The following is a 25,937-nucleotide window of genomic DNA, read 5'->3' as shown; positions in this document are numbered from 1 at the left end:
CATGTAAGCTACTCCCCCTGCCTCCCCCACACACACACAGACAAACATAGCTCAGTGCAGAGCTCTCATGTATGTTTTTATTGATACATGCATATTAACATACTTACAGTAATACTGGTGGATGACTACAATGGATAGAAAAGTCTGCACACCCCTGTTCAAATTCCAGCCAGGTTTTTGTGATTAAAAAAAAAAGAGACCAAGATTAATCACATCAACCCTAAACCTTACATAGTCTAAGGCGATACACACTTCCTCCATCAGGGGGCGGTAATGTTCCTAAATTGCGTTTGCAATGCACTGCTGGGTGGATTAGGAGACAAAGACGAAGAAAAAAGCAGAATGTGCTGCAACAATGAAGATATTTTAGCCATGTTATCACGTTGGCAGGTCATAAGTGTTCCTCTGTGCTTAAATGGAACATTTCTAGTTGCAGAAAATGAAATGGTGGGACGCTCTGCAACAATGCCTTTTGATACGAGTAGTTAACAGTCAGTGCGGAACTCGGTGGCGTTATGAACGTAAGTTATTAGTAGCCCGTTAAGCCGTCACAGGATCGAGGTTATTATTACTAACACAAAATCTTAGAATTTTGTTTCATTGTCGTGGGGCATGTTCTGTATTAAGCACAGTGCTATATCGTCAGCGCGGCTAACAGTAGCTAACGCAAAACATCTGTTCTCACCTATCAAAATAGATGCTCTTTAGTGTCATGCTATTTGGACACTTTTAACACTTAAATAGTTGTAGGGTAAATATGTGTGTATGTTAAATTGGGTTGTTTTGGATCAGAAAGTAAACGTTTCAGAAAGAGCAATAATAATAATAATAATAATTGTTTCTCATTTGTTAGCAAAATGTGAATAGACCCTCCGCAATGTTAAGCAAATGAATGTTCGAGCCATTAAATTTCGAAAGCGTGCCCGTTATTGTGAATTAATGATGTTTTGGGTGTGCAGGTGACAGACTACCAGAAAAGAAAGCTCTTGTTATTCGTTATTTAGTTAACTGAAAGCTTCTCCGCATTTTGCTATGTTAATGTTTAGTCATTTATTTTCGAAAGCTTGTGATTAATTATTTGACAATGTTAGATTTGATTGTTTGTTTATGCCTGAGTGTTTACTATGCGCGGAGGCGTCCACCTTTATTTTCCGAATAGCCAATGCTGAAGCTCTCGAAGCCGACGTCATTTCAACCCGGAAGTGGTGTAAAATAAGCGCCCCCCCCCTCCTCTCATAGTCCTTCAGTTGTGATGGATAGCATGTTCAAAATGCCACCCCAAAAGAGTTCTGCTCGTAATACGCCAAAGAGAACAAACGTAATGCGGACCATAGAACAAAAAAAAGAACTTATAGCTAAATTTGAAAGCGGCACACGGGTGTCTGACCTGGCTACTCAGTACAATATGGCCAAGTCCACCATATCCACCATTTTGAAAAAGAAAGAAGCCATTAAAGCTGCCGATGTTGCGAAAGGAGTGAAAACGCTTACAAGCAGGAGACCTTATCGAATGGAAGATGTGGAGAAGCTTCTGCTTCAGTGGGTCACAGAGAGGCAAGCGAGGGGTGAGAAAGTGTCGGAGCCGATCATTTGTGAGCGTGCGCGGCAGCTGTACAGCGACCTGACTCGAGACAGCCCCGGGGACAGCGCGGATGACTTCAAGGCCAGCAGGGGTTGGTTTGAAAACTTTAAAAAGAGAAGCGGGATCCGCTACGTGGTCCGAAAGAGAGAGACTCTTCGCGCCGATAAAGAAGGTGCCAAGAAATTTGTGGAGGAGTTTCAGTCGTTTGTTGGAAGTGAAGGTTTTCAACCCCAGCAAGTGTTCACCTGTGACGAGACTGGACTCTTTTGGAAAAAAATGCCCAAGAGGACGTACATCACACGGGAAGAAAAGAGCCTCCCGGGACACAAGCCCATGAAAGACAGGCTGACTTTGCTGCTCTGCGCCAACGCTAGTGGGGACTGCAAAGTCAAACCTCTGCTGGTGTACCACTCCGAAACCCCGAGAGCCTTTAAAAAGAACAACGTGCAGAAAAACAAGCTGAACGTCATGTGGAGGTCCAATCCCAAAGCGCTGGTCACTCGGCAGTTCTTCACCGAGTGGTTCCAGGAGGTGTTTGCGCCCAGCGTGGCGGAATACCTGACGGAGAAGAATCTTCCACTCAAGGCCCTCCTGGTCCTGGACGCCGGGCTGGCTCAGCCCACGGGGTTGGGAGACGACTGGGGCAGCGACAACGACTTCATCGCCGTGAAGTTTTTGCCGCCTAACACCACACCTCTGCTCCAACCCATGGACCAGAACTTCATCTCCAACTTCAAGAAGCTCTACACCAAAGCTCTTTTCCAGCGATGCTTTGAGGTGACCACGGAGACCAACCTTACGTTGAGAGAGTTTTGGAAAGACCACTTCAACATCCTCCACTGCTTGACGGTCCTGGAGAAAGCCTGGGAACAAGTCGCCAAGAGAACGGTGCAGTCGTCTTGGAGGAAGCTGTGGCCGGCCTCCGTGGTGCCCAGGTTCTTTGAAGGCTTCGAACCCGAGCCCGCTATGGAAGCGGACGTGGTTGACGAGATCGTATCCCTGGGCAAGTTCATGGGACTGGAGGTGGACAGCGACGACGTGGAGGAGCTGGTGGAAGAGCACACCCTGGTGCTCTCCACCGACCATTTCCAGGACGTCGAGCAGCAAGACGCTCCCGAGGGCGCGTCCTCCTCCGAGGAAGACGCGGGCTGGAACGACAGCATCCCCACGGCGGAGATCAAGGAGCTGCTGGGCTACTGGGCCAAGACGCAGAGCCTGGTGGCCAAGTGGCACCCCAGCGTCGCCGTGGTGACGAGGAACATCAACCTGTTTGACGGCAACGTGGTGGAGCACTTCCGGGGCATCCTGAAAAGTCGCAGGAGGCAAGCGGCTTTGGACGGCATCTTCTCCGAGGGGGATGCCGGTCGCGGGAGCGGCGGAGGCGGCGGCGGCGCTAATGAGCTTCAAGCGTCCATCAGTGGCGTTAAGAGAAGGAGGACGGACTGCGCGCTGGAAGACGACTTGGGTCAAGTCTTTACGGAAGAGGACGCGCCTTCCGTGGAGTGACGTCCCGCCTCTCCACTTCCCTTTCATCATCATCATCATCATCATCACGTGTGTCACTTACATGACTGTTATTAAGAATATGATTATCAGTCAAAATGTGTATTTTTTTTTAAAAATGGGAACTATTGAAAGGTCAAAGAGCCTTCTGAGGGGTCCACCATGTGGACTTTAGTGTCAATAACATCCCAGCTTAAGATTCAGGTCTTTATTCCCGCGGCGACAGAGCAGGACACTTCATTCATAAGCGCAGTAGCTTCATGCAGGGATTTGGAGCAGGATCGGACCAGATTTGGAACTCCAGCAGAAGTGAAGATCTGGACCTGAGACAGGATTTATCTGGAGACCTGGTAATTATTTTTGAATTATCCGTATTGTATAGATCAAGTGACAACCGACATCTCTCTCTCTCTCTCTCTCTCTCTCTCTCTCTCTCTCTCTCTCTCTCTCTCTCTCTCAAATAAAAATGTGATGGACTTTCTTGACGCATTTGCAGACTTGAAGAAGTTCCACGTTGGATTGGACCTGGTGAGAAGCCCTGCTAACTTCTGCCATTCATTCTCGGCGCCCTAATCACGACATAGAATTTTTTTATATATGGTAATAAAACTCCCACTAAGTAAGAGTAATTATGCAGTAGAGAATAAATGAATGATTCTGATTAAAACACAGCAGCTGTTTTGGGACTCATTTTGTACAAGTTTCCAAAATCAAGATAAAGTTTTGTGCTAATCAAGGATATTTTGGTGTGTTTTGCAGAGTAGCTGACCCGGGACCTGTAACCACCATCAATACCACTTCCGGTATCATCTTCAACAACAGATGTTAACAGTCATATTTGTTAGTATTCATAATAGTAGCAATGGTCCTGCTTATAGTAAAGGACAGTACTTTAGCGTATAAGATGGTAATAACTAAGTACCACGGTTGTTTTTAAGATGAAGTGTGTTCATGGGGAGCATTTTACACGTGTACGACGGTTAATAATGTTACTTGCTTAAAACATTACCGATACAGTTAATGGAAGTCCTGTGATAGAAACAGTTTGACCCTTGAACAGATCTTATTTTTTTTTCCCGGTTCGGTGGCTTCCATGAAAAACCCAGGGAGGTGTGAAAAAGCCTTTCTCGTTGGAAAAATAATCGAGCGCATGATATTTATGGTTGTTTACAATTTTCATTTAATATATTTTTAAGTTCATCATATTGAGTGCAATTATGTCCCTGGTATGAAATTGTTCTTTTACAATACAGTACTGCAGTGTTTCTTTTTTATTCTGTGATCTGCTGGAACTCACCTAGTAATCTCCTTTATTTTTATATATTAAATTTCAGACTGAATTCAACCAAATATATTGATAAATGGATTGTCAAATTGCGTGTTTCCTTGACGTTGAATCTATAGCATCTAGCAATTCCTACAGTCCTTGAAGGCCGCGCGGCAGATGCAGCGAGAGGGCGTTCCTCCGACTTGCACGTAAACGCACCGCGGAGCGAACCATTCACGCCTTTTCCGAGCTCATCTTCGATCTGATCGGAATCGGAACCGCCTGCTCGTCGTTTTTTCCGTCCCTCCCGTGGCCCCCTGGGCCAGGCGACACCGAGATTCGGCGGGCGGCTGCGGGTTGCAGGAAGCAGGATGCCGGATGCCGCCGCTCGGCTGCTTCGACGTCCTTTCCCCGCGATCACAACAATAATGGCAGATTGTTAAAGTAAGCGGATCACACGTTTCCTGTCTTTCTCCGTTAGAAAATACCTTTTTTTGTTGTTTTTATTTTGTCCAGGTTGACTTGTACGGTCGTATTGTACATTTGAAGCTCACGAGTATCGTCGATCACGACATGAATGTACACAAACGCAACACATGATTTGCACTAAAGAATAAACTCATCTATTCAACGTCCCTCGTTATATTTCTTAAAAACACGTTACCTGGTGTGTAATATACCAAGAAGTACTGTAAATGAATGTCTTGGCTAATTAAAAGTTTTTCACCATAGGGCCTGATGGACTGGACAAAAGTATTGGGACACATTTGATTGAACATCTTATCAAGACATGTAAGGACAATCTCATCAACTTTTGCGGAATTTACATTTTTGTTCCCAGTTTATAAAGCAAGGTACAATTGACACACCACATAAAATATGTTAACAACCTTAAATGCTTTTAAAATCGTCACGTTGAAGCTTCATGTGACTTAAGTCATTTCATTTCTCAAATATTGTGGGCGTGTCCGCCGAATGCTCTTAAAATGTATACAATCTGGACAAAAAAATCGATGCTTCTTTGCCTAGCAATTTTTTAATTTTTTTTTTTTTTTAAGAGCAGTGATGCTGAGCATGAACAAGTCCGAGAAGCTGTTAAGATGAAGAGAGGTTTTGCTGGAAGAAGGTAAGAGCTGAGTCTGAATTGTTGAGGAAAATATGCAAGAACAAACAATGTGACACTTGAATGAGGCCTCTACATCATCAGTGTATTTTTTTCTTTGTGCCGAAGTAATATTTTTTATTGCAAAAAGTGAATATATTATTTGCCTAAATTTGATTTGTTTTGCACCAGGGAAGCTGCTCTTTGGAGAATTAGATTTTTTTGTCAAGTATTTAATAGTTTAAGTTTGGTAGGATATCAGCCATTGAATGGATGAAGAGCCTCCTTGATTATTTTTTTTTAACTTCTACTTGATGGACTTTTAATTGTATCAGGTACCAAAACCTTCAGAGTGTCTCCATAAATTATCCAAGCACCAGCTACTCCGGTCTGGCCAAGGGTGCCAGGCTTCCTCCCAGGCTCTTGTTGAAGGAAATGTGGCCTCACAGTAGAGGAACCTCCCAGCTTCAGGACCGGAACTTCCACTCCTGGACTCCAGATGGAGAACCAGCTCAGGGGCAGCTCTGGACAGACGAAGCGGGACATTCGGGCCGGCAGAACATGTGGACAGTCGCAGCAAGCAGGGACAGCAACCAAGACCGGTATCAGGCCAGCAGGGGTCCCTCTTCACAACCAGACCGGACTTGGAACCCCAGCAGAAATATCTTCTGCAGACCTGGTGATTTTTACGAATTATTTATAGTTATTTTTAAAGACTGAAACTAATGACTGGTTTATACAACGCTTCAGAAACTGTAGCGGCAATTGTTGGAGGTGTCCAAAACGACGTGGATGTGTCCGTGCTTCAGCTCGCTGAGGAAGAAGAGAAGAAGCCACCAGTGGTCTCCAGCAAGAAGCAACCTCCAACTTATCCTCCAGGTAGGCTTGCTGATACGGCATTAACTCATTTCACTGGTGTGGACATTTATTGGGGAAGTCTTTTTTTTATTTTTATTATTGACAATAATAATGTTTTATGTGACCTCACTAGTCCAAACATGACATTCTGATTAATATTACATTTGTGGAATAAGAGTTATGAAGCAAAATCCAGCAATTTTTATCCATCTCAGGGGGCGGCCATTTTGCCACATGCTGGACTAAAAATGACATCAATGTTGCTCAGGTCTCAACCAATCACAGCTCAGCTTCAGAAAACAGGTGATCTGTGATTGGTCGTTGCCTGAGCCCTGAGCAACATTGATGTCATCTTCAGTTGACAGCAAGCGGCTAAATGGCCGCCCCCTGAGATGGATTAAAAAAAACGGCTGGATTTTGCAGCTTTTAACTTATATTACACAAATGCAACATTAACCAAAATACCATATTTAAACCAGTGTAGCTGAGTCAAAAATGGGGGGGGGGGGGGACTTGTCCTTTAAAATCGTCAACTGGAATCTGAACTTTGACTCCTACCACAAGTTTATTCTTCTGTTAGGCATGAAATTGCTTCTCGGCCAAGTAAATTGTTAATTTTTAACAAAGGGAGCCAGGAGGAGCGTTGGCAGCTCCAGATCGTCGCCAGAGGCCGAGTCAATTGTCCCAAATGTAAAAGTGTGAGCAGGAAGACGGTGGAAGGTCTCAAGAAGCACATGGACAACTGCAAACTGGTCAGCATTTCTCAAGTTGAATGTTTGTCATCTATTTAAATTGACAATAAAATGTAACTGTAACAACAATTTCAGCAAGCGTATTCGTGCCAACACTGCGGGAAGCAGCTCAAATCTTCCACGGGGATGAAGTATCACCTCATGGCCGACCACAGCAATCCGGTAAGTGCCATGGGTGGCGAAATACTTCGGCGTCTGAAGGCGATTCTAAACGTTGCGTTTTTCCTGGCCGCCAGCCGTCAGTGGAAGACGCCCAGGACATGGACGAACGCGCCGTCAAAGACAAGCTAAGGAAAATCCTGAAACAGTTGGGCAAGGTCAAGTGCTCCAAAGAGGTAAAATGGGATTTTGTTTGTTTTTTATTAGTGGAATTTTTGTTAGTATTGCAATACTTAGACATTTGCACAGTTGTAATGATTTCATTTTATTTTATATTGTATTCTGCCCTTGCTACGTCCCCGCTGTAGCCAGACAGATAGATAACTCCTTCAATGAAATGCTAGTTAATGAATCTTGCTACTTTATTCACCGTGGAGATGACTTGAGAAGGTGTAAAACTGTAACAACAAAACACACTTACATGCTGTTGTAAAATAAAATACAACAAAAGGTTGGGTCCCACTTGTTTGCTGTATGCTAAATAACACAATGAAATAGCATGCTAACCGTTAGCTCCATGCTAACCGTTAGCTCCATGCTAATCGCTGCCCTGAAGTAAATAAACGTTTCTAGTATATCTTTAATGCAAACGATTAACCCCTAATGGCTCCACATTTAACACAAAACATTTTCTATATACGTCACGCACAGGCTGTGCTTAGCTCAGACTTGAGGACACGGAGCAGCAATCTGTTTGCGTAGCTTTTTGACACGACGCTTAACAGGAAGTGCTTAACCCAACAACATCCGGTTTTCCTTTCACAATAAACGTAGAATTACTTTGCAAAAAAAGGCCGCTTTGTAACCATAGAAACAAAAAAAAACAATACATGGCTCTTCAGAAGCCAGTACATTGGAATAATTTTGTTAATGTAATCAGTCATACTAAGGCGGCACGGTGGCTACATTTAAAGAATATGTGGTTTACACAATATTTTGTTGTTCTGCATGTTTTTCCAGGGCTGCACAGCGACGTTCAGCAGCATCATGGGCTACATCTACCACATGAAGAAGTGCGGCAAGGAGCAGGCCGAACTGGACAAGATGCTGCTCAGTTGTTCGCACTGCGGGAAACCATACAAGTCCAAAGCCGGCCTGGAGTACCACCTCAAGTCCGAGCACGCCCCAACGAGTCCGGCGCACCAAGACGAGGCGACAGGGGTTCAAAGCCAGGCTGAGGCCGGCGGCAAAGTTCAGCGGGCTTCGGCGCTGCTGGCCAACTTCAACATGTCCAACAAGGAGCCATCCAAAGACGGGCCCAAGAGGAACTTTCAGTCTGACTTGGTGCCTGATGACAAAAAGGCAAATATATATAAAAGGTCCACAAATAGTGGGGGTTTACTATAATTTGTCCTTAAATGAGTTTTCTCGCTTTCAGTTGAAATACTCGCGACCTGGCCGGCCCACCTTCAGCCAGGAACTGCTGAGGAAGTGGAAGAACGAATTGAACGTGCACAAGAAGGTCCACTGTCCCAACCAGGTCATACATACCTTTATTCTGAAATTGTGTAACATTTCCTGCCTTTAACGCATATTTTCCATAACAGTCAGATTATAAAATATTTACTCAGCTACTCAAATCCATCTTCTATGTTTGTATAATCTTGTGTGTTTCAGGGTTGCGGGTGCACATACACCAGCGTGTCCGGACTCAAGGCTCACCTGGGACTGTGTACAAGGGTGCGGTCACCTCCTCCATATATCTGAATGTTGTCTTTTCAGATTCAAGTGCTATTTTGGAAGAAACAAACAAAAAAAAAAATGTTTTACCATCGTAATGAGGATAATCATGCGTGCCATTCCCTTGCAGGGCGACTTTGAGGTGGGAAAATACCGATGTCTAATCTGCGGCAAAGAGTTTTACTCGGAGAGCGGTGTGAAATATCACATCAACACCACGCATTCGCAGGTTACAACACACACGCATGCACCTAAAATACTTTTGATTAATTAGATGTTTAAAATGATGACGTACTACTGTATTAGCAATGCTATTGGTTAGCCCGTCTATGGCGTTTGCATTGTGTGTTAGCATCAAGCTAGCAGAAAACAAACTTGTGTGGTTGTTTCAAATATATGTCTTTGTTTTATTTTTTAGTTATCTGGGAGTGGCACTAAATAAATAAAAAAAAATCACACTTTTCTTGCTGGATGACATAATCTTGATGATTTATGGTTTTATGCTTCAGGAATGGTTTGTGACCAACAAAAAGGCTTCCATGAAGTTGAAAAAGCAACACAGAGAGACAGTCCACCTTGCAGAGCAGCAGATCATGGACCACCATCATCATCATCATCATTATCATCATCATCATCCTCACTCCCAGATGCAGCACCCGTCCACACTTCTGCTCACCCCTGTGGAGCACCCTCACGGTCCCATCTGGCTGGACAATGACGTGAGGGCCGAGCAGGCCCCAATCGAGGTGGAGGACGCCGACATGATGGCGGAGGGGAACCAAAGGGAGCGCGAGGAGAGGCAGAATGACGGCTTTCAGCAATGTGGCCGACACAGACCGGCGTTTCGGTGGAATCAGCGACAGTCGGACGGGATGGAGTTCCACGCCGAGGCCTCCAAAAGACAAAAACTGGATTAAAAACAATCAGAAGAGAGCAGTGAGTTGAGGAAGGTGAGATATTGTCATTACATGTACAACAAATGTAGTTAATGTGTGTTTTCTATGTATGTAACCCATTGTGTTCACCTACTTATTATAGAATGCTTTCGGCAGAACTTGTTACAATATGTGTGCCTCTTAGATTTAAGTGGTATCCATAAAATTTTAGTTGGAACTGAAATATTAGATTCAAATTAGCATCACCCATCAGTCTAGGAATCAAGGGAAAGGTGTTAACTCGTTAGTAGACAAGGCAGGAAAAGCACTTTGAGAATGTTGAGAATTTAATAAAAACTTATAAACGTGATGTTTGCATGTCTGACTATTTCTCCTTAGTCACGGTCATACACACATAAACTGTTTAATTAAGGAATACATGCTCAGACGGGGACTCAAAAAAGTGTGAAAATAACTTGACGTCCACTCGTGTCTCAAATTGGCGCATGCGTATTGGAGCGCCATACTATAAAGGGATGCAGTCCTCCTTTGCATCGACAGGGGGCGATGTGAGCCTCCCCCTCTCCTACTACAGTAAATATGGCGGACTGAAGGAAGCTGAGCGTGAGTTTGAATCAAAACAAGAGCTGACAATGCCTCTTTTATGTTTAAATCGTTTTTGTTTTTGTTTTATCACAATGTTATAGTAAAGGTGGTAATTGTGAAAATATTTGGCCTTTTTATCGCGTAGCTGAGCTTTCCGGGTGGGGGACTCGAACCCGCATGTATTGATCCGAACATCGTGGACTTGTACGCAGATAGTCAGCCTTCGCCACCAAAAAAGAGTGGACGACTGTACATTAGTGTGCTTTTATCTACCTCAGTTTTCCAAAATTTGAACTAGTTGGCAAGTGACATTTTAAAAAATACAGTATTTTAAATAAGGACTAACGGGGACCCGGAAAGCCACCCACTGTCTCCTGCGCAAATTAGCATTAGCCGTGTGGTGCTAACCCCGCTTGCGTGACACTGACAGGACATGTTTGACGGGAAGTGTAAATTACAAACAAAAATGTGCCACTGGTTGTATTTATTTTCTTACAAACCAATGCCGAATGAAAGAACGTGCCCATCTAAGCATAATTCCTTGTTCTGTTGAAGACAATAAAAATCGAGCCGTTTGAAGGAGGCTGTACAACGTAAATTTGTCAGAGACTTTAATGGTGTTTGGTTTTTGAGTCTAAATTCACAGAATCCATGGTTGATTTAATTTTTAACAAGTTTGCCTCAAACTGTAGTATAGAACAGTGTCTACTTTTTACCGGCGACATTAAGTACAGTAGTACATACAGTCCAGGGTGTAAAAGTCTAAATGAGGAAAAGCACTACTCGAGATGATGGATGGATACATTGATTAAACTTGTGCGTGTAATGATGCAAGGTTTCAGCTTACCAGCAGCATAATAAATAAGTGTGTGTGTTCCTGACTTGTTTTCAGTGTAGCTGCACTGCCGACGTGGGAAGACACATGACGGAACATCTGAAAACATAATGGTAAAGGAAACGGTGCTGGAAAATGCCGACGACCCTGAGCAAGGTTTGAATATTCAGCCACAATTTGCCATATTTATTCTTCAGCATCCTTTTCAGAAATGTTACATAACTTAAGAGGCACTCCAGACACAGAACTATTTGTATAAAGACATTATAGGGTAATGTCAATTTTCCGTAATATGTCTTTAAAAATACAATGGAATGATAACATGCTTATCCCGCAGGTCAAGAGGCGCCGTCCAAGCCCTACTACGATTTAGCGACCAGCTCAAGAGGTCGGCAACGCAAAAAGAACTCCAGATTTCTCGACTATGACACCACCGATGCAAACGAGGACCCAAAGGAGGAAGAGGTGCTGCCGAGGAAGCCCCCAGCAAAGGCGGAGACTCCCCGGAAGACGCCTGGCAAGAGAGGACGTCCGAGAAAGGTTCCGCCGGCGAGTGCGGACGTCCGCGCTTCACCTCACGTGCCTAATGGCGACATCTCGGCCCATACGAACGTTTCCCCCTCGCCCGTCACTGATGGCTCTTTGGAGAACGGGACGCCGAAGCCAAAGAGGAAATACGTGAAGAAGCGGATCGTGAATGTGGAGCCCGTCACGCCATGTGAGGAGGTTCAAGAAGAAGAACCTGAGGAGTTGCCGCCAGGAAGACGCCCAAGGAGGGGCGCTGCTAAAATGTGAATCACTGCTTTTGATTTTGAAATTAGCTTCTAACGGTATGAATGGAAATATTAACACTCTTCTTCAGTTTTAATTATCCTTAGTAAGTCGCAGTGTCCTAACTTATCAACATAGCAAAAAGGCACCCGTGTATGTGATCATCTTCGGACCTCCTCCTACCTGTGTACAACTGCTCGCCCATCCCCTCTCTGCTCAGCTGAGGAGAAGCGAGAGAAGAAAGTGCTTATTACCAGTGAAATTTTGGGCGAAATTATTATTATTATTTTTTTTTTATAAACATGGTAAACCGTCTAACTGCTAATCACCCCATTTGGCCCATGAAATTAATCTATTGCTCAAGAGAATTTTTTTAATAATTATTTTTTTATAGCATGCATTTCTTACACTAACAAAATGGCTGCAAATGAGAGGAGCTAGTTTTTTTTGTTTGTTTTTTTAGCACAGTTGGTTGTTATAACTTGGCAACTTTTCTGGCTAAAATTACTTTTAAATTTAATTAAAATGAATTAAAAAATTGTATTTTAGGCCATATCGCCCAGTCGCACCATGTTCCAAAAATCCAAGATGGAGTCCAAAAGGACCCCAATCCTGGCCTTAACATTATGTCCTCTGTGTTTGTCCTTTCAAAAACATTTCAGGGCGATGAAGTTCCTCCACACGATGGTGCAAGAGGAGGTCAGTTATTCCTCGGAAGGTCCGAGAACCACCAGCGACATCATCGCCAAAGCTGCACCGCAAACTACAGATGAACAAAATTCTCAAAGGACGAAAGGTACGAAATTGTGCGTCACATACGTTTTTTAAAAAGTAAATGTAATTTGACCTCCTCCAGGCCGCAGAGGCCAAAAGAGAAAATGTCCCGATGGCGACGCTGCAGACGACGAGGACTTTGTTCCTGATGTTGCGGAAACCGAGCCGGAGGAGGAGGAGGAGGAGGAGGAAGAGGAAGATGACGATGAGCAGGCTGACTCTGAATATCGTGATGATAAATACGATGGCCTTGTTAGTACTTTTTTGTCGTCCTTTAGACAGGAAGTGGCCATATTTGGTCATGTCGTATTAGATTATTATTTTTTTCAAAGGTTTAAAAGGGGTTAACTTAATGATCGATTTCTCTTCCAGGCCGCTCGAGTCCTCAAAACACCCGCCCTCTTGACCGATGCCGTTTTGGAAACCGTCAAGACTCACAAGAAATTGTAAGTCTTGTGTAGATTTCCCCATTTTTTTATGACAATTAATTGCGCCTAAAAAAAAAATTTTTTTTTTGTTGTTGTTTTGTTTTGTTTTGAAGCCGTGACGAGCAACTCAGCCGCTGGGTGTTCCCGGAGTGGCTGCCTTCCTCCAACGCCTGGCGTCGAGTGCCCTCCAGGTGCTTCCCACGGCAGCCATGTTGTTGCCCTCGCCGTTGGTAAACGCGTGGTGACGTTGGCGTGCCTTTTCCGCAGCGAACTGGAGTCGTACCTACCTCGGGAGAGGGTCTCGGCCGCTTTCAAGGTGTCCCGGGACGGTTGTGATGAGGGGAAGCCCCTGCAGAGACTCGACAGGTATAACGCGGCAACGCAACTGCTGGGCCACAAGTTTGCTCGTTATGAAATAATAGACGCTCATTATACTTCTATTTTATTTATTTTTTTTTTTTCTGGAGAGCTCAGTATTGTTCATTCGGCAATTTTACCGATTTGACATGTCATCATCATTGCTCTCCTTTTTTTTTTTTTTTTGTATGTGCGAGTGTGTGTGTATTCATTAGTTCACCTAAAACCTATTTTAAAAAATCCCATACCGTTCACCTAAATCGAACACTTCCAGCCAAAGTCGTGAGGCCGTCAGGAGACCCGAGGAAGGACCAAAGAAAAAAAAAAAGACTTCTATTTGTTTTTGCGCAGGTTCGAATCGTTACCCGTCCACCCGCAGTGCTGGGACATGCACCTGTTCACCGGCGGGCCGGTGTGGGCCATGGAGTGGTGCCCGACGCCCGACGGCGCGGCGGCTTCGCAATACTTGGCCATGGCGTGCCACAAGGACGCGGGGGACGAGCACTACTTTCAGGAAACGTGTCCCGGGCCGGCGCTGGTGCAACTGTGGGACGTGGGCACATTGGAGTACAACGCCAGGTTTGCATTTTCATGGGTTTTGATCAAACTATTGGGACGAAACCCTTGAGCGTTTCCTGTTCATGTGCAGGCCAAACTCACAGGCTGTTTTGGCGTACGGTCTGGCTCTGGACCAAGGTTTCATCTGGCACTTGAAGTGGTGCCCGTCGGGAGGATGGGAGCCGCCCACGTCACAGAAAGAGGTACGAGGTGGTCTTACGCGTCAATTTTGTTGCACTGAAATGTAATTGTGTTGGATTGGATTAGAGCCTCCTCTTATGTTGTGAGTCGAACGGACCCATTTCAAAGTGAAAGTAAAAAGTTGAAAGCTTATTACGGAAAAAATTCAATAATTTTTTATTTTTTTTTTATACTTTGTCCTTCACTCCCACAAACGTATACTGTATATACGTTTAAAAAAAATAATTATGATAGAGCATACAGAAGGATTTGATACAGCTTGAAGAGGTGGCTTAAAACAATGGTAGTTATTACAAAAAACGGCCAGCAGGTGGCAGCAGATTATAAGAGATCAACCAGGGCCATGCTGCAACGAGCTCTTTTTGTCATTGTTTTTTTAACAGGTTTGTGAATAATGATGACGCTTAGCTATATTCTAATGCTAATCCCTGCAAACGGAAACAAATACAAATATACTTTTTTTTTTCCTGATGAAAGAAGACACGCTAATCTTTCTTTTGGTAGGTTCCATGTTTTAATAGCATTAAAACAGAATATTCTGTGGACCTTGCGAAATCAGTCACAATTCAGTAAAACAGCCGGGAGCGAAGGGGGTTGCTTCAGTGAAAATGAGCTGGGAGTGAATGAGTTGATCAAAACCCGGGTCAAAATGATTTAGCATTATCATTGCTGTTGGGGGACAAAAGGAATCACAAGAGTGTTAGATAAACCGGATTACACACACAAAAAAAAATTCGGGCACTTTTGGATAATTCCACACGACCCCGGGCCAAATAAACCCAGGATGTAATTACTAATCCAGAAAAACAAAAGCAACACACGGGATGAAAAATTAAATATTGTCTTTGTTGTTAGCTAATGTGCGTCCACATAAAAAAAGAGTTCAGGATACTTTTGGATAATTAAATACACCTGCGGGTCATTTTGACCCGGAAATATTGTTGCTGTTCCTAAGAAATGACTAAGCAGCTTTTTACAGTTAACTTGAACAAAAGTTGAACAAACTATTATTTATCCTTGACGTCTGATTTCCAAACTGGTTCTCCATCAGTTGTTGTCCTGATGTAATAAACTGAGTTTAACACCCCTATTGTATGAATAAACAGTACACACATATGCCGTAAATACATACGCACATAATGCTAATAACGTCACTCATTATGCTTTCAAGGCCCCTCTACTTCCAAGACTCGGTCTCTTGGCCGTCGTCACCTCCACGAGTGTGCTCGCCATCTACACCCTGCCCCATCCTGATGCTCTGCATGCCGGCCAAAAACAAGCAGACACCGGTAAGACCAGCATACGCCTCCCCCCCCAAAAAAACTACAAATTGCAGTACATCTTTTTGTCCAGCAGAGGGCGGTGTTGGCCACACTTTCAGTCCTCAAACTCCAGTAGTCAACCCTTTCATTTTTTTTGTCGTCTCCTAGCATATATGACGATTATGTATGTCCATTGTCAATGTAAAGGTACATCGGCAATCACACGCAAGCATCGCCGTCAAGTCAGATTGGACCACATCACATATTCATATTCTTTTCTAATAATAAACAGACATATCCAACATATTAGTCTTTCCGAAAATCAGAACGAGCATTTCTCACATTATTAATAAGTATAGGTGTCTCTCCAGTAAGCATGGTTTTAGGAAAAATAATTCCACTTGACAAGCTTTGACCGAATCCATGGCAATTATTACAGATGTGATTGATCAAAAACTATATTCTATTGGATCTAAAAAAGCATTTGATACAGTAAATCATGAAATATTGTCTCTTTTTTTTTTTAGAGAGAGAGAATCGGAATTAAAGGTGTCGCTTTAGACTGGACACGAAGCTATTAATCTAAAAGATATCAATATGTAGGGAGCATGTCGAATAGACTCAAAGTCACATGTGGTGTACCCCAGGGCTCAGTTTTGGGTCCTTCATCATTTATACTATACATATATGATATTATACTCTAAATAGAGGGCTGAAAATCTCTTGTATTTAACTCTTTGACTGCCAAAAACGTTAAATAACGTTTAGTAAAATCCTATGGAGGAGTGCCAAAGACGTTAAAAGACGTTTTTTTTTTCAAAACAGAGGTGAAACTAACCATTTTCTATTGTTGATTACTCAAAAACGGAATAAGGTAGAAACAAACTTTTTTTTCTGATGAAAGATGAGAGTCCAATCTTTCATTTGGTAGTATGTGTGTTTCCATAGTCCAAACACATCATTTTCTGTGGACCTTGAAAGATCAGTCAAAATGCTTAAAATCGGCTGGCACCCACGGCATCCCTTTTCTGAAAACGTCTGGCAGTCAAAGAGTTAATATGATTGGTTTGGCTTTATAGGGTTAAAAACAAAGAAGCAAAGTCTTGACATTTCTCAACTTTTTTTTTTTTCTTCTCCACCCTCCCTCCAGCCACCCCCCCCCCCCTCGCCCAGTGCGCCATGGCCTTTCGTTAAAACTTTATTTCGTAGAAGCGGGTCATTGAGCGACTCCATCAGCCCGCCGCGTCCAAGCATAGCTGACGCGCATTAGATAGACTCCATAAACACACACACACAATATTACACTCTACTGAATTAATGTGCTGTGTGTGTGTGTGTGTGTGTGTGTGTGAGAATGTCCCAGAGAGAGACAAGTCTGTGTGTGTAAATGTACGCTTTGGCGAACAGATGCTGCTTGAGGACCTTTTCTTGCACAAATTTCCAGGCAAGCAGCGTCACATTTGCTGGTATTTGGGATGACATGAAACGGTCTGACGTGAACACGAGCGCGTTCACAGCAGATCATGACAAATGCTTTTGTCCTATGAATGAATGAGGTGTGAAAGAGAGGAGGAGGAGGAGGAGGAAAAGGGGCGGGGGGGTGTAAAAAGACAGAAGGTGCAAGGCGGCTTTGGAGTAATTGACTTCTGGTATCCCCCCCCCCCCCCTCCCCTATCAAACTGGGATCTATAATTGAAATGACAAAGAAGATGCATTACACGGCTGGTTGTTAGCGTCGCAAAGCTGTGAAATTTACGCCGCTCCTCTCACAGTCCTGTCGGTCATTCTGAGCCAACACACACACAAATTTTTTTTAAAAAAATGCAAGAACTAGAATACTGTATTCGTGTGGAGATGTGACGAAATGCGATTTTCATTTCGCAGGCGACGCCGGCCGGCCGACCTGCGTTTATAAGGTGAGCGCTCTGGTTTTCGATGACGCCGCCGCCCTCCTGTTGTTTACGCTAACGTCTTCCCTGCAGTGCGAACCCGTGGTCACCCTGAAGCTGGGCTCCTTGAAGGCTCCTCGCCTGCAGCACAGCGGCCAGATTCTGGCCATGGACTGGCTGCCCGTCAAGCCACATGACATCATCGCCCTCGGGTTCTATGACGGTAGCGTGTTCGTCTTGTTTCCTCTCAGAGAAGGAAAGCATTTTGGCATTTTAAGATGAATTAAATTTTTAGTTTACGTAGATTTTCATTGCCTAAAAAGTTGCCTTTTTGTGACCCAATAATTACTTCTTCTTTTTATTATTATCTTTGTTTTTGTTTTTTTAAGTGAGGATGATTTTTTTTTTTTTATAACGGAATTGTGATTTATTTATTTTTTCTCCCTTGATATTGTGATTGCGATTTAATATGCGATTATCTTTCATGGTCCTTTTCCAATATTTTTTTTTTTGCCAAACACATGCAGTAAATTAATCTTGATTACAATAATCAATATCAGATTTACTACCTAAAAATGTTAGTCTTAAATAAATAAATGAAATATTCATGTTATAAAAAAAATTAGGGATGTTCGATACCACCTTTTTCCAGACAGATACCGATACCAGATACAGACACCACAAGTACAAAAAATCCCCCCCACCCAAAAATACATATTTTTAAATAAAAAGACGTATAAATCCCATTATAGTATTTTTGCTTTAGAATTGCATGAAATTTATGGCAATTTTTTTATTCCTCAAATTTCTAGTGTCTGATTTGTAAAACGGCCACTAGAGGGCAGCCGATGCTGGTATCGGCCACCGTCCAGAGTACCAATACCTTAAAATAAGGCTGGTATCGGCACCGTCCTCGCCCATCCCTAAAAAAAAATATAAAACCTACTGACTGATTGAAATGAAGCCTTTGTTTTTTAATCTTTTGCGATTTTGGAAATCACATATTGCATCGCGACGTCAATTTGAATTTGATTAATTGTTCAGCCCTAGTTTTAAGGTAAAACCTAAAAGCCTTTTAATTAATAAGTAGAGGTTTTTTACACAGAAATATTGTACTTTTATGGCCAAACATATTCAAGACAACTTTATTTATATAGCACATTTGATACATAACAAAACTCCAAAGGTGCCAAGTAAAGAGAACAAAAGCAGCTTCCTAAAAATAAAAAAAATACATCGACAACATTTAAACGCATTTACAAACCAAATATTTTGAATAAAGACGTTAAAGTTGCAGTGCAGCATAACAGCTAAAAGCCTCCTCACCGTGTTTGCTTTAAAACTATAACTATATAAAATTATGAAAATCTAGCAATATTGTGGCAAAGAAATGAAAACTTAACCAAAAAAAAAAAAAGCATCCGCGTTTGTCAGAAATTCGTCTTCTCTCGTTTTAAAGGTATGGTTGGTCTTTGGGATCTGAACACCAAATCGGCATTGTTGCGCATCCAGGACTCGCAGGACCCTCCCATCTTGCTGCCGTACAAATGTTTCCTGGCTCACGATCACGCCGTACGAGTGCTCATGTTCTGTCCCGCCAGCAGGTAAGACGACGGGCGCGTTCAGAATGTGATCCCTTTTGCGGAAATCCACCTTGTCTCGTGTCAGACATTTTGTGGCAACCGCCGGGGAGGAACGCCTCCTGAAGACGTGGGATCTGCGCAGGCTCTACGGGCCAGTCACGGTGCAGAAACGTTCCTTGCTTAATGAGATGTGCTGGCCGGCCAGTGCGCCAGGACTGATGTGGGCCCAGGACGGCGCCTTTTCTGCGTAAAACACCTTTTTTTTTTTTTTTTCATCTCATCTGACTTGATCCTTAAATCCTAAGTATGCATGCTAGAAAATGTCACCAGTTTAGATATTGGTATTGGTTCTTACTTTTAATCTTTTTAAAACCTGCTTCAGGCTGAAACATACATAATGAATATTAACCTGCTTTTTTTTTCTTCTTTTTTTTTAGTTGGCATTCGAGGTCATAGCAAAAAAAGGACATTTTAACTGTTCTGATTTCACTGCTGTTTTCCATTTTTAGAATTTGATCAAAGGTGTCATTTTCAATGTGATGTTTTAAGGAACAAATGTCAGCTATTGTGTATTATTATTTTTATTAATTTATTTATTTTTAATTTATTTATTTTTAATTTATTTATTTTTAGCTCACTTAAATGTACAGAAATGGGGGAAAAAAAGTCCCATTTTTGATCAACAATCCATTTAGACTCTTAAATTTCCATTGTTATATTTGTCCACCAGATGGTGCTATTTCCGCTCATTCAAAGCATGAAGCAACTTTTTGTTGCATGCTTTGAATTTGTGGTACATTTTTTTTTGTTACTAGGAAAATCAATGTGTCCAATTTTGGGCTGGTTTGACATTTTAAGATTATTTACAGAATCGGGGTGACAATTCAAACCACGTTTTAAGGTCCTAGTGAAGAAGAAAAAAATACTTTTTTTTTAGTAAACCAAAAATAACGCAATCGTTTATTTTAACGTTTCAATTTAGACACCTGGATTCGAATTTATTTGTCCACCATGTGAAGCTCCTTCACTTCCATTCAAAGAATGGAGCAAAAATGTTGCTGCATGCTTTAAATGGAATTAAAAAGTTTTCTTTTTTTTGTGTCCCTTTTAACAACTGTTTGATTTTTCAAGTGTAGCTGTCAACATTTTAGGCTCATGTAAAGAGCATAGATGACAATTAGTCAAAATATGTACATCATACAAAATATCCCTGTAGCATCTCTTAAATGTATTTTTTGGGGGAATTTTTGGCTTCTATGTTTATTCACATTTGTCTTGCCCTTTTTTCCCTCCAGCAAATATACAAATGGAGTCCACTACTATGACCACCAAATCCGCTCTTACCTTGCAGTACCCAGGATGGCCACCATTTGGGTCTGTCCACGTGTGTTGTTATTATTTACAATTCGTATTTCAATGTCGGCCGGCCACGCACTCATGGCTTTCCTCTCTTGTCGCAGTCCATCTCTTACTCTGATTGGCTGAACGCTTTGCTGGTGTCAGACATGATCGGCGAGGTCATCCTCTGCATGTTACCTCCTTTGTTGCCCTGTGCTCTGCACGTGAAAAAGCCCGTGGAAAGGAGATTTGTAAGTATATATTGCATACATATATCTCGACAGGACTCGCACCTCCATGCTCATGCACCTTGTGTCTCCCCAGCCTGTCTACTTGACATCTTTGGAGCGCCGCGCCGCCGCCGGGGACAATAAAGAGGAGGAGCCGGAAGTGCAAGAGCAGGAGGAGGAGGAGGAGGATGAAGCAGAGGCAGGAAGAGGCGGCGACGGGAAGGCTGACATCGAATGCGGGCCCTCTGAGTTGTACAAAGAAGCCAAGAAAAAATACTACCTTCACCACACGGACAACAACATGGTAGGTAGCAGTGTGAAACTGTGAAGTCAATTCAGAGATTTCTTTCTAAATTCGTTATTGATGAAAACAGAGACTGAGCACTATGTAGTGTGAATCGGGTCAATTAATTATTGAATTAATTGATTGATGAATTAATTTCCCTCTATAGAACTTGAGCACATTGCGACTGGCTGTTCGCTAGCTCGCTAAACCCAAACATTAAAAATGCATTTTTGTCTTTGGATAGACCGTTGGCCTGGCCGCTTTAAAGCGCTTCGTTGTCTGCCATGAGTGCTTGCATAGATTTTTATTTTATTTTATTTTTTTTAGAAAGAAAGATATTCGCGGAATGAGCAATTTCACACAAAAGATGGGCGCAAAAATGTGCACATTTGGTGTTAAGTAGAGAAAGAAAAAAAATGCTTTAAAGCGCTTCGTTGTCTGCCATGAGTGCTTGCACAGATATATATATATTTTTTTAGAAAGATATTCGCGAAATGAGCAATTTCACACAAAAGATGGGCGCAAAAATGTGCACATTTGGTGTTAAGTAGAGAAAGAAAAAAATTGCTTTAAAGCGCTTCGTTGTCTGCCATGAGTGCTTGCACTGATTTTTTTTTATTTTTTAGAAAGATATTCGCGGAATGAGCAATTTCACGCAAAAGATGGGCGCAAAAATGTGCACATTTGGTGTTAAGTAGAGAAAGAAAAAAATTGCTTTAAAGCGCTTCGTTGTCTGCCATGAGTGCTTGCACTGATTTTTTTTTATTTTTTAGAAAGATATTCGAGGAATGAGCAATTTCACGCAAAAGATGGGCGCAAAAATGTGCAAATTTGGTGTTAAGTAGAGAAAGAAAAAAAATGCTTTAAAGCGCTTCGTTGTCTGCCATGAGTGCTTGCACAGATTTTTTTTTATTTTTTAGAAAGATATTCGCGGAATGAGCAATTTCACGCAAAAGATGGGCGCAAAAATGTGCAAATTTGGTGTTAAGTAGAGAAAGAAAAAAATTGCTTTAAAGCGCTTCGTTGTCTGCCATGAGTGCTTGCACAGATATATATATATTTTTTAGAAAGATATTCGCGGAATGAGCAATTTCACACAAAAGATGGGCGCAAAAATGTGCACATTTGGTGTTAAGTAGAGAAAGAAAAAAAATGCTTTAAAGCGCTTCGTTGTCTGCCATGAGTGCTTGCACTGATTTTTTTTTATTTTTTAGAAAGATATTCGAGGAATGAGCAATTTCACACAAAAGATGGGCGCAAAAATGTGCACATTTGGTGTTAAGCAGAGAAAGAAAAAAATTGCTTTAAAGCGCTTCGTTGTCTGCCATGAGTGCTTGCACTGATTTTTTTTTATTTTTTAGAAAGATATTCGCGGAATGAGCAATTTCACACAAAAGATGGGCGCAAAAATGTGCACATTTGGTGTTAAGTAGAGAAAGAAAAAAAATGCTTTAAAGCGCTTTGTTGTCTGCCATGAGTGCTTGCGCAGATTTTTTTTTATTTTTTAGAAAGATATTCGCGGAATGACCAATTTCACGTAAAAGATGGGCGCAAAAATGTGCAAATTTGGTGTTAAGTAGAGAAAGAAAATAATTGCTTTAAAGCGCTTCGTTGTCTGCCATGAGTGCTTGCATAGATTTTTATTTTATTTTATTTTTTTTAGAAAGAAAGATATTCGCGGAATGAGCAATTTCACACAAAAGATGGGCGCAAGAATGTGCACATTTGGTGTTAAGTAGAGAAAGAAAAAAATTGCTTTAAAGCGCTTCGTTGTCTGCCATGAGTGCTTGCACTGATTTTTTTTTTTTTTAGAAAGATATTCGAGGAATGAGCAATTTCACACAAAAGATGGGCGCAAAATGTGCACATTTGGTGTTAAGTAGAGAAAGAAAAAAAATGCTTTAAAGCGCTTTGTTGTCTGCCATGAGTGCTTGCACAGATTTTTTTTTTTGAAAGATATTCGCGGAATGAGCAATTTCACGCAAAAGATGGGCGCAAAAATGTGCAAATTTGGTGTTAAGTAGGGAAAGAAAAAAAATGCTTTAAAGCGCTTTGTTGTCTGCCATGAGTGCTTGCACAGATTTTTTTTTTTTTGAAAGATATTCGCGGAATGAGCAATTTCGCGCAAAAATGTGCACATTTGGTGTTAAGAAAAAAAGAAAGAAAAAATTGCTTTAAAGCGCTTCGTTGTCTGCCATGAGTGCTTGCACTGATTTTTTTATTTTTTTTTTAGAAAGATATTCGCGGAATGAGCAATTTCACACAAAAGATGGGCGCAAAAATGTGCACATTTGGTGTTAAGTAGAGAAAGAACAAAATTGCTGTAGAGAGAAATTTAGTCTTTAAATATTGTAACAAAAAATGTAATTGGCCTTAATGGGATTGTTAGGAATTCCTCAAAAAAAAAAAAAATTTGAGTGTTAAAAATTCCAACAAAATGTCATGTTTGGTCTCCTGCAGAAACACTTCAACAAATTGGGGAAACTGTGGAAGCAAATGAGAGACACGGAGCTTCTCAATAAGCTCGACATGGATGTGATGCCTTTGGCTTCGCTGTACAAGGTACACACACACACACACACACACACACACACACAGTTCAACAGCACATCATGAAAAGATCAAGTCCAAGGAGTGATGGACCAAGAGCCTCCTCGTGCTCCCGGTGTGTGCGCGCGCGTGTGTAATGATGTGTAAAATAAGAAAAATGTCGCCCAGGGTGGAAGTCGGCGGCTGTGGAGGCTTTTTGTGTGCTTAGTTTGAACAGAAGATGAGAAGGAGGAGGGGAGGGGGACCGCCAAGGTGATGATAGACGCTCAGCGGGACGAAACGCCGCAGGGTTTTTCTTTAAATGCTGCCGTGTGAAAAAATTTACTTTTAGTGGAACCAACTTCAACAAGAAATGCTAGCAAACAGCTCGAAGCTTCCGTTTCGTCACAATAATTTTGGCCGAGAGGCAGGGCACACCCTGGACTGTACGCCACCCAATGTCTGGATGTGTGGACAAACAACTGACTGGTCGCCAGCAAATGTCGAGACACGCAGACAAGCAATTGACTGGTCACCATTCAATGTTAGGACACAAAGACAAAACAATTGACTGGTCACCGGCCAATGTCAGGGCATGTAGACAAATATTTGACTGGTCACCATCCAATGTCTGGACAGATAGACAATTGACTGGTCGCCATCCAATGTCAAGACATGCAGCGGGGAAACAATTGATTGGTCGCCATCCGACGTTAGTACACAAACAAATATTTGACTGGTCGCCATCCTCTGTCAGGACACATGGACAATTCTCCAATGTCAGGACAGTTGATTGGTCACCAGTCAATGTCAGGATGCATAAACTGTAGAGTAAACAATGGACTGGTCGCCATCTAAAGTCAGGGAACCTATAGAAAACCAATTGACTGGTCGCCTTCTGTAGTTGGCGCACATTTGAACAAACAATGAACTGATCTCCAGTAAAGATTGGGCCACATATGGACAGACTCGATCGGTCGGCATACCCATCAAAGTCATAACAGGCACACTCTGGACTGGTCGCCAGTCAGTGGCAGGGCACATACAGACACCCTGAACTGGTCGCTGGACAAAATCAGGGCACATATAGACAACCAAGAGATTGGTTGTCAGTTAATGCCAGGCCGCCTATAGACACACTTTCAACTGGTCGCCAATCAATAGTAAGACACAAATTGGCACACCCAGGACTGGTCGCCAGCCAAAGTCTGAACGCAAAAATCCTAACTATAAAAAAATTTGAAATCAGAAACCCTGCATTTCTTTAGGTTGCTTATAATAATAACAGATATGTAAAATGTAAACAAATGCGAGCTTGCATGAACAGCACGCATTTGCGGCTCTTTTAAAAACATCCGCTGATGGCTTTGCCCTCTCCGGTGCCCGTCCTCGTCCCTCTTCATCGTCCCTCAGGTGCGTTTTAGTCCAAATCTGAGCTCCCAGACATGGATGGCGTCGGGGGGTCAGGCTGGCCTGGTGCGCCTTAACTGCGTCATGGGCCTGAACTACAAAGCCGTGCAAGACCTCATCCGTCGGGCCCGAGGTGGCCCCAAGGAAACCCCTACGGATGTCCCCCGGGAATCCCCCCAGGACGTTCCACCCGATGCCCCGCAAGACACCCCCCAGGAAACGCCACAACCCACTCCTCTATGACCACGGCCGCGCATTTGTGTCTTTTTCATCCCAGGTCTAAACATTTTTAGCTGAAAAACAAACGTTTTGTGGACGCCGTCAGCTACGGAATTACTTGAACGCACCGTGACCTCGCTGGCGTTGTTGTATATGTTTTAACAGAAAATGTCTTTATCATGAAGAGTTTGTTAGCCTCACTTTTGCATCTTGTTTACAGTCAACGGCGAGTTCCAACAGTTCCGTATGTCCCTATATACATTAACGTATATTAACAATAAAAGAGTGGATATCAGCTTCTTGTACAGAATGTATACACAATTCTAGTTGTTTGAAATTTCTTATGGAAAACATACTTTAAATATAGATTTTTGTATTCAATGTATTGTTTTGATGAATAAAGGAGATTTTGAACATTGGCTCATGTTGTTTGTTATGTTTACAATTTCTTACTATTCACTTGCTTCCTAGCTTAAATGCTAGCTTAGCTTTGAGTAAATATTGGCCTTAAAGGAGTTGTGTATTTTTTTTTGTAGTATTATGGTGGACTTTAGGACCATGCCTCTCACCCAGCAGGCATACAGCAGGGGGCGTGTTAATTGAAATGTTTGTTGGCGCGATATTCGCCATTCTGTTGTTGGCAGTGTTAAATAAAGACGTGTTTACCAGTCAGTCGTGTATGCTCCTTACTACTGCCACAGTATTAAATAGTTCCCATAAATAATTCAATAGTTAAATAGTTCTTCATTGTGGCATTTACACATTTACAGATGTCTACTGTAGCTCCTGTTATCGTAAAAAAAGACTTATTCCATAATGCAAACCAGGCAATAACAAGCCCCTCCCGGCATGCTCGGCAACATGCGGGCAGTGTTTGGGCAAC

At 42.4% G+C, this 25,937-nt stretch overlaps 2 protein-coding genes across 7 annotated transcripts; both read left to right on the top strand.

Annotated features, from left to right (window-relative positions):
• The first annotated feature begins 209 nt into the window (after nt 1–209).
• znf512 (zinc finger protein 512) lies at nt 210–10,148 on the top strand. Of its 5 annotated transcripts, none has more exons than XM_077552433.1 (15): nt 3,105–3,435; nt 3,582–3,685; nt 3,845–4,796; nt 5,085–5,144; nt 5,416–5,478; nt 5,790–6,133; nt 6,205–6,333; nt 6,940–7,064; nt 7,140–7,226; nt 7,301–7,399; nt 8,184–8,525; nt 8,602–8,703; nt 8,841–8,903; nt 9,034–9,132; nt 9,413–10,148. In XM_077552433.1, exons 5-15 carry the CDS (start codon nt 5,453–5,455, stop codon nt 9,818–9,820), a joined length of 1,824 nt encoding a protein of 607 aa, XP_077408559.1. In that variant the 5' UTR covers nt 3,105–3,435; nt 3,582–3,685; nt 3,845–4,796; nt 5,085–5,144; nt 5,416–5,452; the 3' UTR covers nt 9,821–10,148. The 5 variants fall into 5 exon arrangements, 3 of the variants coding, with proteins under 3 accessions (XP_077408559.1, XP_077408558.1, XP_077408560.1); XM_077552432.1 differs by having other exon boundaries at nt 5,411–5,478; XM_077552434.1 differs by lacking the exon at nt 5,085–5,144 and having other exon boundaries at nt 5,411–5,478.
• gtf3c2 (general transcription factor IIIC, polypeptide 2, beta) lies at nt 9,705–25,473 on the top strand. Of its 2 annotated transcripts, none has more exons than XM_077552424.1 (20): nt 9,705–9,853; nt 11,277–11,375; nt 11,557–12,010; nt 12,653–12,786; nt 12,847–13,016; nt 13,137–13,210; nt 13,306–13,383; nt 13,460–13,558; nt 13,901–14,128; nt 14,199–14,310; nt 15,480–15,597; nt 17,455–17,486; nt 17,553–17,682; nt 18,919–19,063; nt 19,128–19,289; nt 20,338–20,416; nt 20,503–20,631; nt 20,705–20,914; nt 23,357–23,458; nt 24,839–25,473. In XM_077552424.1, exons 2-20 carry the CDS (start codon nt 11,330–11,332, stop codon nt 25,076–25,078), a joined length of 2,742 nt encoding a protein of 913 aa, XP_077408550.1. In that variant the 5' UTR covers nt 9,705–9,853; nt 11,277–11,329; the 3' UTR covers nt 25,079–25,473. The 2 variants fall into 2 exon arrangements, with proteins under 2 accessions (XP_077408550.1, XP_077408549.1); XM_077552423.1 differs by lacking the exon at nt 9,705–9,853 and adding an exon at nt 10,344–10,402.
• Nucleotides 25,474–25,937: the final 464 nt, after the last annotated feature.

This window comes from Vanacampus margaritifer, chromosome 19, assembly GCF_051991255.1.
Source record: "Vanacampus margaritifer isolate UIUO_Vmar chromosome 19, RoL_Vmar_1.0, whole genome shotgun sequence".
Lineage (NCBI taxonomy): Eukaryota > Metazoa > Chordata > Actinopteri > Syngnathiformes > Syngnathidae > Vanacampus > Vanacampus margaritifer.
This window is presented reverse-complemented; position numbering and strand designations above follow the sequence as displayed.